Here is a 14,224-nt window from a genome sequence, read left to right on the forward strand (position 1 = left end):
GAATAAGGGATGCATTGTATGAAAGAGACAACCTTTAGCTGGGTGCCTTGCTTTGAAGAGGCTTGCCAGCAAGTTGGAGAGCTGCCCTCAGCCAAGCCCGCTTTCAGTCAGGAAGTTTTATAGGTCATGAAAACCAGCAATGTCCTTTTCTTTCCATCGTGCCCAGCCTTTATATGCAGCAGCACACATGCACTGCCCTCATCCTTCGTGCTTTGGATCAGTGGCTCAGCATTAGCCCAGGAAGAGTTGTGAGTGCCTCCAATTTTTGTGTGGTGTGGGAACACTGAAGCACATAATGGCTGCGATTCAAAGACAAATGCTAGCTCTTTGCTACTGATCACTTTGGCAGAAGGCCCCAAATGCTCAGAGACTACAGATGGAGCTGTTTTGGGGAGAGATTTTTTGTTAAATAAAATAAAAATGCACCCACTACCTTAGAATTTTCTATTATTATTATCAGTGGCGGTAGTACTAATATTATGTTTTTCTATCTTTATAATAGCCTCTCTATTCTTCCTTTTCTTATTCTGCACCCCTTGAACCTCATTTTTCAATTCATGCCAGCCAGAGCACAGCTAAAAGCTTTTTGTAGTGGTGCATCATTTTTTAGTAAACCAGCAAAGAAAAGCTTAACCAATTGAATTGTCAATTTCTGTGAGACTTTTCTTCATGTGTGAGCTTTGGGATTTCTACATGTGCCTTTTGAAGGGACTAGGCTTCAGGAAACTGCAGGAGAGGAGCCTTCAGCCATAATGGGCTTTGTTCAGATACCTTAGTCTGGCAGAAGCTAACCTCTGCAGCACATGGTCTTTCACTTAGCTGCCCCTCTCCAGCTATTGAAGAGATAGCTGGAGAGGGGCTGGTTTGCGGTGTGTGGGATTTCTGCTGCCTCCATGCTGCTTGGCAATGTTTCCAAACCAACCAGCGGATCCTTGCCTTGGTCATGGAGCTGGAGCTGGCAAGGTTGCTGCAGCTGTCCCTTTGTGCATGACTTCATTGTCACTCAGCTCTGCTCTGAGCAAATCCGGTGCCTTGAACCTTATCCTCCTGAATTTTGAAGCTCTCCAAACAATCTAGGTTGTAGTCTTTTGGATGTAAATGCCTTCCCCTGTCTCCCCCACGCATTTTGGCTGAGCTAATTGCTCTTAGTTTGGTTTCAAATCAAGCGTGATTAAGGGAAGATTTCTTCAGACTGCCACTTAATCATGTTACCAGACTAGCATAGTAAAAAGTTGTAATATCTATTGGGGTGAATACCCTGAGCACAGGATTACAGGCCCTTTCCTGCTCATGAGTCATCTTCCCCTGAGACTCTGTAGTGATAGCATTGCTTTTATTTTAACAGAAAAATCCCTGAGAAGGCGACCAGTTATTTATTTGAATAGGAAAACCATATTTTTTGGGTTTTGCTGGTTTTGTTTGTTTATTTTTTAACCCCAAACTTTTGTGTATGTCCTTAAGGAAGGCACTGCTTTGGGTGTAGTTCCCATGCAGATGCTGGCTGGGCAGGCGGGGGCCATGCTTGGCACAGGGGCTGTGGTGGCTGCTGCAGGCTGGGGAAACCAAACCAATACCTTTTCTGAGGGAGATCAGATTATATTATGTATTGGGGTATTTCAGTAAAACACGTTATGCCTGCATTTATTTTACAGTCAGGTTGCTAAGTTTCACTTTTTAACAGGCACTTGTCCTGCAGGAGTGGCTTGTGCCTGTCGGAATGGCTTGCTTGAGAAAAGAGCCTCCAGAGTAGCTCACAGCAGGCTCATAACACACAGACATACACACACACACACACAGGGCCTTTGTGTGTCACTTCTCTGAACATGTGTAGTGCCCAGTGAGTAGAATAACCAAAGCGAGCCCCTGACCACAAGCGTGAGGAAGTGGTATTGCCCATCACTGCCCAGGGAGGGTTGCAGCAGCCTGGACAGAGTGGTGGATGTGCTTCCACCTCTTCCTGGACTATTGCAGGGCATTTTCTTTCTGGATGAGATGGCCAGGCCTCTCTGGGTTTTCTTACAGGCATTATGATTGTTGTAAGGCCTGCCACAGGACACTTTTGGACTGAGTAAACATCATTTTTCTTCTCATCAGCGTACAAGTGTTGGTGCCTGACTCCCTCGTTCCTGTTAGGACTGGTCGCTGCCTGCTGTGCATGCACACCTGCAGTTTTGAACAGCTGTCTGACCATTCAATGTTGTGGTCCTTGCAGGTCCCCTCTGTTACTTGTGGTGCAGTTCTGACAGACAAAGCAAGGCTGGCAGGTTAGAGTCTGACAGGAGCCCTGCTTTTCAGCATGGGGACAGCAGGGCAAAGAGCAGCTGAGCCTCACTGGAAGCTGGTGTTGAGGTTGAGAAGTGGACTTCTGTCCCCAAACTCCTGCCCCTCCTCTCAGCATTTCAGCTCAAGAGTGAGAGACTTGTGCTGGGATCTGAGCTGTTTGTTTTTAAACTGGAAAGTGAGATGCCATAGCAGCTCTGATTTTTGAAGTGGAATACCTTTTAATAAATGCTTGCCTGTTCACAGCCCAGCAGCAAAAACAAACATGTACTGTAGCATTAGGACTGTTTTATATTTTTTCCAGTCCTATTTTTTGGCTGTTAATCAAGGTCTCTTTGTCACCTTCCCAGCTAAGGGTAAATGCAGCTGGGGTATAATATTTGCAGGCATTTTTGGTTGCTTATATTTATCCTGATGGAGGCAGAAAGGCTTTTCTTCTCAGACAGGTAAATAATTAGTTGGCCATCCACAGCTTCCTTGCTCAGAGAGCAGGAGTAAGGGAGAGAGGGGACTGTGACACCCCATTTAATAGATGGACATGAGCATCTTGTGGCTCTGTTCATTGTTAATTCACTCCTGCAGCACTGCTCAGCTGTGAGGTTTCCAGGCGTGCTTGGCAGCACTGACAACAAAAACATCTGGTCCAAGAATATAGCTCCCTTCTGCTGGCAGCTGCATGGAAATGATTTTGTACAATGTAGCGTAGCGCCAAATGCACTTAACTTGTACACTAAAGTGCACAGCCTTTATAGAGCTTTGGCAGTGAAGAGCGATTTTAAATGCTGTGCATAAGTCAGTGTTAATCTACCAAAGAAAATCAAAACCTCAGCAACCAATTTTATAAAGAACTTGCTTATCACACATGCCCAGACGTGGCTGTACCTTTGTACCTGTCTAACAGCTGTTCCTGTCTGAACACAAAGGAAAAGCCTTTTGGTTGCAGCTCTGGTTGTCATCTGTCCTCTGGGAGGGTTTGGCACAGACATGAAGGGAAATTTGCCCCTCTCAGACATCCCTGAATTCCACTCGTCAGCAGCTGCATTTGTTACTGATAGAGGTTGTCTGTCTCCCCTCTTGTTTTAGAAAGGACCTGGCAATTGCTGAAGAAAAAATGTTAACTGTGAATCAAATAGTTTGTGTGTCTGCTGGTAAATTGTAATTTGAGTGATTGGATATGGTAATTACAGACATCATCATCTTGTCAGTCAGTTGTAAATCATTTGATAATGGATTTACCATTTTTAAAAGAGCTGTTTCTTGAGCAGTAGAGGATTTTAAAGGTAAAATATCAATATTCGTTTTTTCCTTCTTGCTTTGAAAACCCCTAGGGTTATAAACATGGATCTCATTCATACATGAACAAGCAAGTTGGAGAGGTCTGCCTCAAGAAAGCTGCTCTCAGCATACATATTTCTAGTTATTTATTTTCAGTTTATTCCTGCAGAGTAGCTGAGGGTGGTGTTTTTTCATCCTTAAAGCTGCTGTGGCATTGTAGGTTTTGGGAACGAAGAAGAGCAGGGAGGAGCAGAAATCCCAGGTCTAGTCTGGTATCCATCATGGACCTGCATTTACCCTTTGCAGATGGAGCCCATTCCTTCCCAATAAGTAGCAGGTGTTTTAAGGGATTGGACAGGTTGTACAGGACTGATGGTGTCACAGCTATTGACCTGATATTAGTTTTCTGCACTGTTATGAGGAGCATTTCTTACCAAAACAGAAAGGGAAGAGAAGGTGGAGATGGTGACAAAGGGAGTAGGAGCAAGTCTCCTCCCAGCTTTTTAAGCAGTCCTTGCTTGCAATGTTGGGGTAAGAAACCAAAGGCATTTTCTGGAGTATTTTGAAAATTGAATTTGACAAACCTGTCCAGTCTCCTCCCATGGCCTACGCAGACAGTGGTTTATTCAGCCTTTTTCTCAAACATATATCGGTGGGCTGGTGTTGCAGCTGTTTTTGTGGTCCCTTCTGTCCCTCGTCAGGTGAGAGAAGTGTGCCTTTGAACCTTTCGGGTCCTCCATACTGCCACCTGGCATTTTGGATTTGCAGTCCTTTCTCTGTGCAAGGCAGGGGGAAGGCTGTGGATTACTGACACGGTGACTAATATTGGACCAGAGGAGCTAAAGTGTTTAACCTTCAGGCAAAGATTACCTGAAATTAAAACTTGTAAGGACTTGTGCTCTCACACTGTCATTCAATCGTGTTTGTAAGACACATGTACAGATCGGATGATTTCTTTTATTCCTGGGCAATTTACATATTTTGGCTGCTGCACAAAAGAAACCTTGTGTTGAATAAGTCAGATCATGATCTCACACCAATCCTTGCTTACAAGAAGATTTTTGGAAGCTGTAGCATAGTGCAGAATTTTGAGTTTTCCTTTTGTGGGTGTGAGACAGAGCATAGGTTAATAGCTGCACTAAAAATGGGCATTAAGCATGGGTATTCCTAAGCCAATGTCTTACCTTCTATGCTTGCAGATGTGACTGCTGTCTGTTAGAAGTAGTTTCACCTGGGAGGTGTACCGCAGACAAAGGTACACCACTTTAGAAAAGAAGCATTAAATCTATTTCTTCATAGTAGCAGGTCCAGTGAAGTGTATGTCACATTATAGAAGTGGATTGGTGACCTGCAAAGAAAATACAGTTCTTCTTCCACCTACTAGCTGATTTGGGGTCAGAAGACCAAAACCATAATAAAACTTGTAGACTTTCAGCAGTTGTATGCTTGTCTTAACCATTGATGCTACCAGTGACCAAAAACTGGATTCATTCTATCCAATTTTAGGCACACAGTGGTTGTGCTGAAGTCTGGAGTATTGAAGCCTGGGGATCTGCAGTACAACATGGGGGAAAATTGCCTGTGAGGGACAGGTCTGTCCACCTGAGGTGGTATTTGTCCTCTAGAGGGGTAAAGGTCACTGGTGGGATGGTGTCTCTTGGAATATGAGGTATTGCTTCATGGCTACCAGCTGCTCACTGCTGGCAATTGTGGTGGTACTTGTTTGTGCTGCTCTGTATTTTGGGTTTGTTTTTGTTTTTGGTGGTTTTGTTTTGTGGGTTTTGTTTGTTTTGTTTTGGGGATTTTGTTTGTTTGTTTTTATTTCTAATGTTATTTCTTAATGTATGATTTATTTTGGAGTACCATTGCCAGTCTGCCCCCTTTGCAAATCTGTCTGTTTGCTTTTGGCCTAAATAATGTGCCAGGCCATATAGAAAAGAAATGGTGGCATGTTATAGAATTGCTGAATTTCTCTTGAAAACTACTTCTCCAACCCCATCTCATTTTGATAAAAGATCCTGTGTGAAACAGCCCTGAGGAAAGCCCAAGTGGGATTACTTTTCAGTCCTCTTACTTGTTCTGTTCATGCTCAGGTGTGCATGGTTATATCTTTTGTGGTTTTTAGCCCAAGCTGTTGGGATATTTTATTTTTCTTGTAGCATTTGGGTTTCCTTCAATGTATGAAATGAAAGAGGGATTGTAAATAAATTCCTCTTCCCTATTCATCTGCAAGACTTGTTGGTCAGTGTGGGTGTGAGGCTGTATATTGAACAAATCTGTCCTTTAAGAAAATTAGTGTCTTTGTGTAATTATAGGTTTTCACTGTGTATGTATGAGAAGAACATTAGTGTTATGCCAGAACTGCAATTTTTAATGTATTTTACTTTCTTTGCTTACATTTCTGCTAATACAATGTCTGTGTGGCATTTGGTGCATAGGAAATCTGCTTTCAGTCATTTCAACCTTTTGTTTCCTCTCTTCTCTCAGATGTTCCCCTTATGCCTCCCTCTAAGTTTAAAGCTTAGTCTCAAGCCAGAATTTCAGTTTCTTGTTGAATCTCTCCAGCTTTGTGAAACCTGCAGGGTACGGGGGGCCTTTTACACCTCTCAGGTCCAAACTGTGGCCCGGCAGCATCTGGACTGCAGATGTGGGGAGGGACTCGTGCGTTGGCCCCTTTGGGAAGGAGATCTGCCCTCCAGGTGGGAGCGGTGGAGCAGGGACCAGGCAGTGGGCAAATGCCTTCCTTGGCTCTGTCACCCCCTGAGATGTTGCTTTCCTTGGCATCACTTGCATGCTGAGATTGGAGGAGCCGTGCAACATTTTGGCATTGTTCATTAGCCTGCTTTCTCTTCAGCATCTACATCTCCTCTAATTATCTGAGCCTGGAGCTTTGCATGAAGGGGATTACTTTCTTACACACACAGGCTTAATTTTAATATCTGCTAGGAAGGGCTTGTTCCGATCACAAGAAACCTGAGACTGGATGTAGAAATTGTATAGCAACAGGCATTTTTAGTCTAAATAATAATGATGAAGATAGGGGACTAATTCTTGTCTCTTTTTTGAGAGCTCTTAAGATGTCAGTATAAGGCTAGCTTGTTGTGAAACTCGTAAGTAATTTAGGCAGGATGAAGATGGACAGTTGAATTGTATAGCTGAGACAAACATGCAATCTGAGCAGGAAACTCTTTTAAGTAATCATGACTAGCATCAAGGAATTAGCCTTGGAAATAGTTGAAGCGATTTGCCCTTAGGAGGTTTCTCTCTTGGCTGTCTTTGGAAAAGCCTATGGCATCCCGGGATTTTACTGAGGGAGGTCAGCAGTGGTGTGGTTTCTGTGCCTTCAGAGCAGCTCATTCAGTGACCAGTGAAGGCACCGGAGGCACATCAGGCAAGAAAGAAAATATTGTTGTGGAAGTGACTGGCAGAGGCGGTGGTTTAGGGGGGGAGACAACAGACAAGTATTGTCTTCACGTGGGTTTTGGCTCCTTCCTGCCTGCACGTGATTCCATCTCCTGCGCCTGCACAATGCTGCTACACAGGCTCCTTGGGGAGTGCTGGGACCCTGCTTAGGAGCTAGTCCTTCCTCATGCCTCTTTATCCAGCTAATTTAACTGTTCTTTATGGCTGCAGCCTCAGTGATGGCACTGTCATGAACAACTTGGCTCATTTGCGTTTTTGTTTCAAACAGCGCCTTTAGCATGCAGTAGAGAGTGTGTTCTGCCAAGGAGAGACAAAGCAGCTTCTGTTTTGTGTGTTTGGTGGAAGTGTTTCTCACCTGCTTGATGAAATGTTGCCACTGAAGGTAACTGAATGTGGTCATAAGGACAGCACTGTTCTGCCAGCCAGTCCTTGCAAAAGTAAGGGTTTTTTTGACCCTTGAAAAAGCTTCCCAGCCATCTTCTGCAATTCCTGTGCCTGAGCAGCGTTGCTGCTTTGCTGTTCCTGGCAGCATGGCTCTGTGCCAGCAGCAGCAGCAGCTCGCAGGCTGGTGGGCAGCTCCCAGTGATGGGATGCTTGCTTTCCAGAAAGCTGACAAAAGGTAAAGCCCATGAAGGCCTTTTCCTGCATGGGCTGTGATGTGGGCAAGGGGCAGAGGCTGAGGCACCCTCCCAGCAGTGGTGGGGATGCTCAGCACCCAGGCCAGTGCTTGCTGGATGGCTAGTGCTCCATCAGTGTCACTGTGTGGCATGATGGATGCCTTTCTTAAGAGGGTACAGTCTGAAGGCCTTGGAACAATCTGTGTTTGGGAAGGACTTGAAGGACAGTGCAGACAAATTAACCTGCTGATGCCAAGGTGGGAAGAGTATGTGGGTAAGGTGTCTGTGAAAAAGAGACCTTGCATGTGAAGTGAAACAGGCACGGAGAATGCTGGGAGTGAGAAGGTAACACAGGAGAGAGACAGATGGGAAATAAACTTGCCCTTTGGCTTGAGGGTGACAAAGCTCAAAGGCTTGTAAAATGCTCTCAAGAAGGATGGGGGTGTAATAAGAAATTTAAGATTTAGGAGGGACTGTATAAGGACTTGTTAAATATTTATTGCACCGCTTGATTAAAGTCTTTTATTTGAAATAGTTTAGACTTTCCCTCCCAAGAAGCCCGTGTTTGATATTTTTTCTTACAAACTATTTTATGTTGTATTCCCAATTCCAACACTTCATTGTGGTGTTGGAGAGGATCACTTTCTTCCACGTTGCACTCTCTGCACTGCAAGCTGCTCTGCTTTATACAAATTCTACCTTGGCAGTCACTGGCAGGGACTTACCCACTTGGAGTATCGTTTCTCTTGTGGTTTGGTTCCTCCTGAAATTACAACCTCCTTCTCAGCTTGGAGGCAGCGCCACAGCTCCCTGTTCAAGTACTGTGCTATGTGCAATACTGCCCCAACTTTCTTCGCCAAAACATCTCCCTTGTGTGTGAGAACTTTATTAACGAGTTTATATATTATGGAGGATTCCTGCAGCAGAAAAGGTCACCTATTGTGCTAGGCTCTATTCAGACTTTCTCTGTCCTGGGCAGATTCTGCTCCAAATGGATGCTGGCCACGTCTGGAGTGCAAAGAGGAGGGAGGTTGTGACACTCAAGCAGAATGGTGGTTTGCAAAAGTTGGTGTTGTGATTTGATTTACCCAGGAAGATTTTTGTTTGTGGTTTTGGTGTCTTTTAGGGCTTTTTTTTTTTTTTTTTTTTTTTTTAATGTGAGTGGAAGGCAGAAGTGAAACGTGAGAGGAAGCAGAAAAGAAAACAAACTGGGTTTCTTTTGGACTTCTCCTGCTTTCCTTCAATTAGTGTGTCAGGGGCAGATGGTAAAAGAAAGGGAAAGTTGTTATCATTTTAATGCCTGTGAAGGCAGACTTGTTTCCTCTCCATTGCTCTGGGAGTCCATGGGTTAGCAGTGCCTTTTCACTCCCAGTGCTGGGCTGAGGCTGCTGCCTGCTGCTCTACACAGATCCCAACTCTGCTGTGATCTCAGGATTCCAAAATTTCAGAAGCTGCCATTGGAGCTTGTGATCCTCAGGAACTCAGTTTACTCCGAAACCCCAGGCAGAATATTGCCAGCTGCCATTCTCCAGGCAGGTCAGCTCCAATGGGTATGGGTATAGGCAGGCAAAGCTTTGTGAGCAGTACTGGGAAGGCAAAGGAGAGGAGATTTGAAGGCCTCCCTCACTCCATTCTATTTTGCTGGTGTTTGATTTTACACTGCTTGGCAGTGATATTAATTCTAAAAAACCCTTGGTTGTAGCTTGAAATGACTGGATGTCATTTGTGAGGGGAGAGATGAGATTTGTCACAGTCTCATTTCTTAAATCAGAAAGCAAAGTTACTGAAAGGACCAGTTTGTATTCTGCTTTACACAGATTTAGAGCAGCATATAAATCATCTGGTAGGATAAGTAAACTTGCTCTCTCCTTTATCACAGAACATTGTTTTGCTTTAACCTTGCTGGACTGTGTTTTCTCATTCGCATTTCCCCTCATCATAATACTAGGGTGAATAAAACCTTTGGAAATAATACAGTTTCTCCTCCTTGAGCTGGCAGAACAAATTTCCAGCCAAGTGCAGTAGTCAGACAGATCTTCCAGGTGAGGGAGTTTGAATGGAAAGTCACTACTTACATGCCTTGAGACATGTCTTTGCTCTATCTTTGGGTGGTTTGGGTGGATTTTTTTTTAATTTTAAAATTCAGCTCCTAAAATAATTTCATTGTTCTATAGAGCTTGGGGAACAGTGTTATTTCCCTCTTACTCCTCCAAGTGTGTTTCGCAGAGACTATTTCTCATAGGGGTCTCATACCAATTTTAGTGCTGGAACAGGTCAGGACTGTTCTGCTTGGTCTCCTGAGGCATCTAGACAATGATGTTTAGGGACAGACTTGAAGTGACTTTTCCTTTGGTTATGTCCTCTCTGTTTCTGACACTTCTAGAGCTTAGTTCTCTTCTTTTCCATCCCTCAAAAATGTCCAGCAAAATGTGTCTAAATTCCTTGCCTTCTAAAAATTTGTGTAAATATTCAGTGTTTTCTTTCCATAATGTTGCAGGGGGTGGAGTGCTACCTTTGGAAAACAGCTGGTAATCTTCCTTACATGGATCTGCACTAGTACCATTTTTTGACCGCGAGTTTCTCGGTCAAAGTTTCTCAAGTGGCAACCATGGTCAAATACTTAAATCTTCAGCTACTTAAATCATCACAATTTTGTAAATGCTGAAGTAATAAAAACAACAAGTCATTGATTTGCTATCTGCATGCAGAAAAGCCCATGCTGATATTTAGTGTGCAGTGATGAATGGAAGAACAAGGGATGTTGAGCTTTGTGGTGGAGCAGTAAGCAAGCTGATCAGGTGCTGCTGGGTGGTAGGCCGAGAGGTAACGCACCTGGGTTTATTTTCAGTGTGCTTATTCAAATGGTTAGAAATTATCAGAATGTACATAGGTGGATTTCTGTGTGGGAGTCATATGCAGGTAATCTTACAGGCAAGATTATTTTGGTAAAAGAGTGTTGCAGTTAGAAACCCCTAGAGATGCTGGCACGTCCACTCAGTCTCTGAAGGGAAACACATGAAAAGGGAGAGAAAAGCTGCTCCAAGCTTGATTTAACCACGTGAGTCTTGTAAAAGTATAGCTTACTGCAAAAATTACTGGTAATCAGACGTGCTGTCACAAACAGACATGGAATGTATAAGGATAAAACACTTCCACCAGCTCCATCAGAGGGAAGACAAAGAGGGTTTCAATGGGAGTTTGTATTCACAGATAATGGCTTAAAGTGGTAATTGATGCCAGCTGCATAAAATCACTAGGAAAGGCTCACCAGCTGCCTCTCTCCTTCAAGAAAAAAGGATGTACTTTTGTATTACTTCATGAGAATGACAGTCTCTTGCATCAATAAGTTTTAATTTTCTGCCTTTGTGATACCCTTGCCTCTGCAAATGGAGGGGTGTCAGTGGTGGTGGTGCAGTGCATGTGTTGTCTGGAGGAGGTGACAGACCTTCCATCTCTGAGGCTGGCTTACATGTCCAAATCCCAGGACGGCTGCCAAAACACCTTGGCCTGCTCAGGAGGATCCCTGCTGCAGGCTGCAGCATACCCTCCCTGAGGCATGTGTGTCCATAAGGAGATCTGTGCGGAAATGGCCTTATCCGGTGAGATTTTTGGGTGGGATTCATCTCGCCCTGATGCAAGACGTCTGCAGGATTGGTGTCTGGATCTTGGTTAATGACCTCACCCTCCTTTTGTAGTTAGTGGGGAGAAGTAAACACCAGTAGGGTGCACATTGTTTGGCCTCTTTCAGATGTCCACATTGGGATGAAATGACCTGTACCCTGGAAAAAAAATGCTCCTGAATCTGGAACAGAACAATTTTGGTATGGGAAACGTTTTGTTTTTAAGTCTTCTACCAATTGCTCTACCACAGCCTTTTCTGTGCTGATTAATCCTCATAATAGTTCCTGTCACCACAGAATCTTCAGGACTCATTGCCAGGGGGTTATTGATCCACACTAAGTGGATTCTTCCAAAGTCTGGCAAAAATTACTGAACCCACTTACTATTGTAAATTCCATTTTGTACTGGATTGAACTGTAGGTGAGGTGCTATTTCTGTTGTGGACAAGTGCTCAAAGGCAGCTGAAATATGAATGTAGGACCATTGTTAGCTGTAATTCAGGGAGATACTTGGGGAGATATTGCTGCAGGGAGATTCTGCTGCAGGGCTTTGAGCAGGTGCTGTGACAGAGACTCAGTGGAGAGCTGAAAGAGCAGTAACTGTCTACAGTCTGCTGGCTCTGTCTATGCCTTTTTTGTCATTTGTTCTTCGGGATTTTTTTTGGGGGGGAGTGAGGCTGGGATTTTTATTATTTCATTTTTCAGAAGTAGATCCTGTTTAAGTATTGTCATTTTGGCTTCTGTTACAATAAATAAACACAAACAACCTTTAGGACATCCTGCCCATTGTATTGTAAAAGCTATTGTGTTTGCTGAGGGTAGGAAGTAATTTTTATCTAAAACGTCAGTTCAAAATAGCAGATTAATCCAATTATACATATTAACCTATCAGCAATTAAGTCCCAAAGCATCAAGTTTAACAATGTCCTGTTTAATTTTTTTTTTTTGCCAAAATACACAGTTCAGAGATTCACTGTAACATAAGCCTGTATTCCTCCTCTCTTTTTTTTTCTTTTTACATATAGTCTGAATAAATAAAAAAAAAATCATTCAACAGCACGTACAACAGAAGCAGCTGAAGAAGCACCAAGTTAGCTTTTGGCTCAAAAAGCTTTTCTGACAATGCTTTCTCCCAGGGCTGCTCTTCACTAGGAACTTTGATTTACAAGATTCTTTTACTATTTTGTTCAGTGTTCCAGAAATATACAGTACTTTACTGTATATTTACTTCAAAGATGCATCATGAAAAGATGAAAGAGTAGTTTAGCCCTGGTGCATTTTGGGAATTCTGTTGTAATAATTTACGAGTAAGCATTGCACCCCACTATTAGAGTATTTGAAATGCTTGTTAGCTTTGTAGCAGAGAGTGGAATCTTTTGCTCAAGCTGTGTGTACCAGTGTGTACAAAGAGTTAACATGTAGCTAGTATTAACATCTGCGTATGTCATGAATAGGATATTTGATTGCTAACGTGGTACAAATTGCGAGGAAGTTTAAGGCTTAAAATTTTATCATATAATCAGCTTTGACATCACAGAATAATCAGAGTATGTGCTACCGTTCCCATCAGCCAGCAACCCTAGGGAGAAGTTTGTCTTCTTCCTGGAATCAATTTAAGGTAGATGTTTTCCTGCTTGGATATAAAATTGTGGAGCAAAAAGGGATATCCATCTGCCGTTTAATTTGTTGCCTTTATAGGAGCTTGAAGAAGACTCATGCTGTCTAGGTATGGGAAGAGAGATTTGGGGGTGGGTTGGTGTCCGTTCCTTCTTTTGTATCTGCTGTCTGCCTGCTCAGACACCACCTCAGAGCGTGTGGATCCTTCCATGCCACATGTCCTGCTGTCAGTTCAGAAGCAGGTTGTGGGTGTTTCAAGGAGTACTTTCATTATGTTACCCATTTCAGCTCTTTGGAGGGATGACCTCCCTTCACCTGAGCTGCTCTTTGCTTGGCACCTTGCTGGAGCGGGGGCAGCCAGGGGAAATCCTTCCTCTGCCTTTGTGTCTCAGCATCCTGTTTACTGCCTGGGCTCCTGGCCCATGCTTCCTGATCCAGTTGCTCTTCCTCCACAAAGGCAGATGGAGGAGGAGGAGGAAGCTTGTGTGCAAGGCAAATGCCTTTTTCTTGCAATAAGGGGAATTCCTGATCTCCACCTCTGTTTTCCTATGCCAGTCCAATGCTGGCACCAAGATGGGAACCTACTTTGACAGGTGGTTTCACAAAGCCACTGTCTAGAATTTAAATAGAACTGGTTGAAATTTCCAAAATTAAAGGAGAAAAAATTGTGAAGATGGAAATAATACTCCTCTGTCATATATTTCCAGCCTGCTAGCTATGGATTTGCTTAAAGTGTTACAAGCATTGGGTTTTTGAAACAGATTGTCATGTTCCATCACTGGGTAAAATCCACTGCATCTTTTATTTGTTTCTTTGTGTTACTGAAAACTTGGGAAAGGCTTGTTTTAGACCATTTCAATAGACAGAATTTTGATGGCATGAACATCATAGGAGCTTATTGAACATGATGCTCATGTAAATTGAAGTTCAGAAAAAATCTGCTTGTGTGAAAGTGAAGAATAAATCAATAATGCATATGGTATATTAAACATATGGGGGTTTGTTTTATTTTTTTCCCCAAAGGATGAAGAAGAAGAAATCAAACTGGAGATTAATATGCTAAAGAAATATTCTCATCATAGAAATATTGCAACTTACTATGGTGCTTTCATTAAGAAAAGTCCTCCAGGACATGATGACCAACTGTGGGTAAGCAGATGTTTTTCCTAAGTATTTCCCTGTTGGATATAGATTGGTAATGAGAGAAATACCACTTTATGGAAAGACAAACTAAAGTAGTTTGGTGCTTGTCTGAGCTGCTAGATAAGTGAATCGCAGAGGCTAATAACACATCCTTAAGGGGATGTCTGAACCAAAATTTGTTATAAGCAGTGGATTTGTTCTTTAAGTAACTTTTTTCCCCTGTATCCCTGACAGATAATGACATGTTTC

At 43.1% G+C, this 14,224-nt stretch overlaps 1 protein-coding gene across 3 annotated transcripts in view; it reads left to right on the top strand.

Moving 5' to 3' along the window:
- MAP4K4 (mitogen-activated protein kinase kinase kinase kinase 4) overlaps nt 1-14,224 on the top strand; it is a 163,533-nt gene that overhangs the window by 91,426 nt on the left and 57,883 nt on the right. For all 3 annotated transcript variants that reach the window (XM_077781543.1, XM_077781544.1, XM_077781545.1), the window contains exon 4: nt 13,856-13,981. In XM_077781543.1, coding sequence (XP_077637669.1) covers nt 13,856-13,981 — 126 coding nt within the window. The remainder of the gene's footprint in view (nt 1-13,855; nt 13,982-14,224) is intronic.

Source organism: Lonchura striata, chromosome 2 (genome assembly GCF_046129695.1).
Source record: "Lonchura striata isolate bLonStr1 chromosome 2, bLonStr1.mat, whole genome shotgun sequence".
Classification (NCBI taxonomy): domain Eukaryota; kingdom Metazoa; phylum Chordata; class Aves; order Passeriformes; family Estrildidae; genus Lonchura; species Lonchura striata.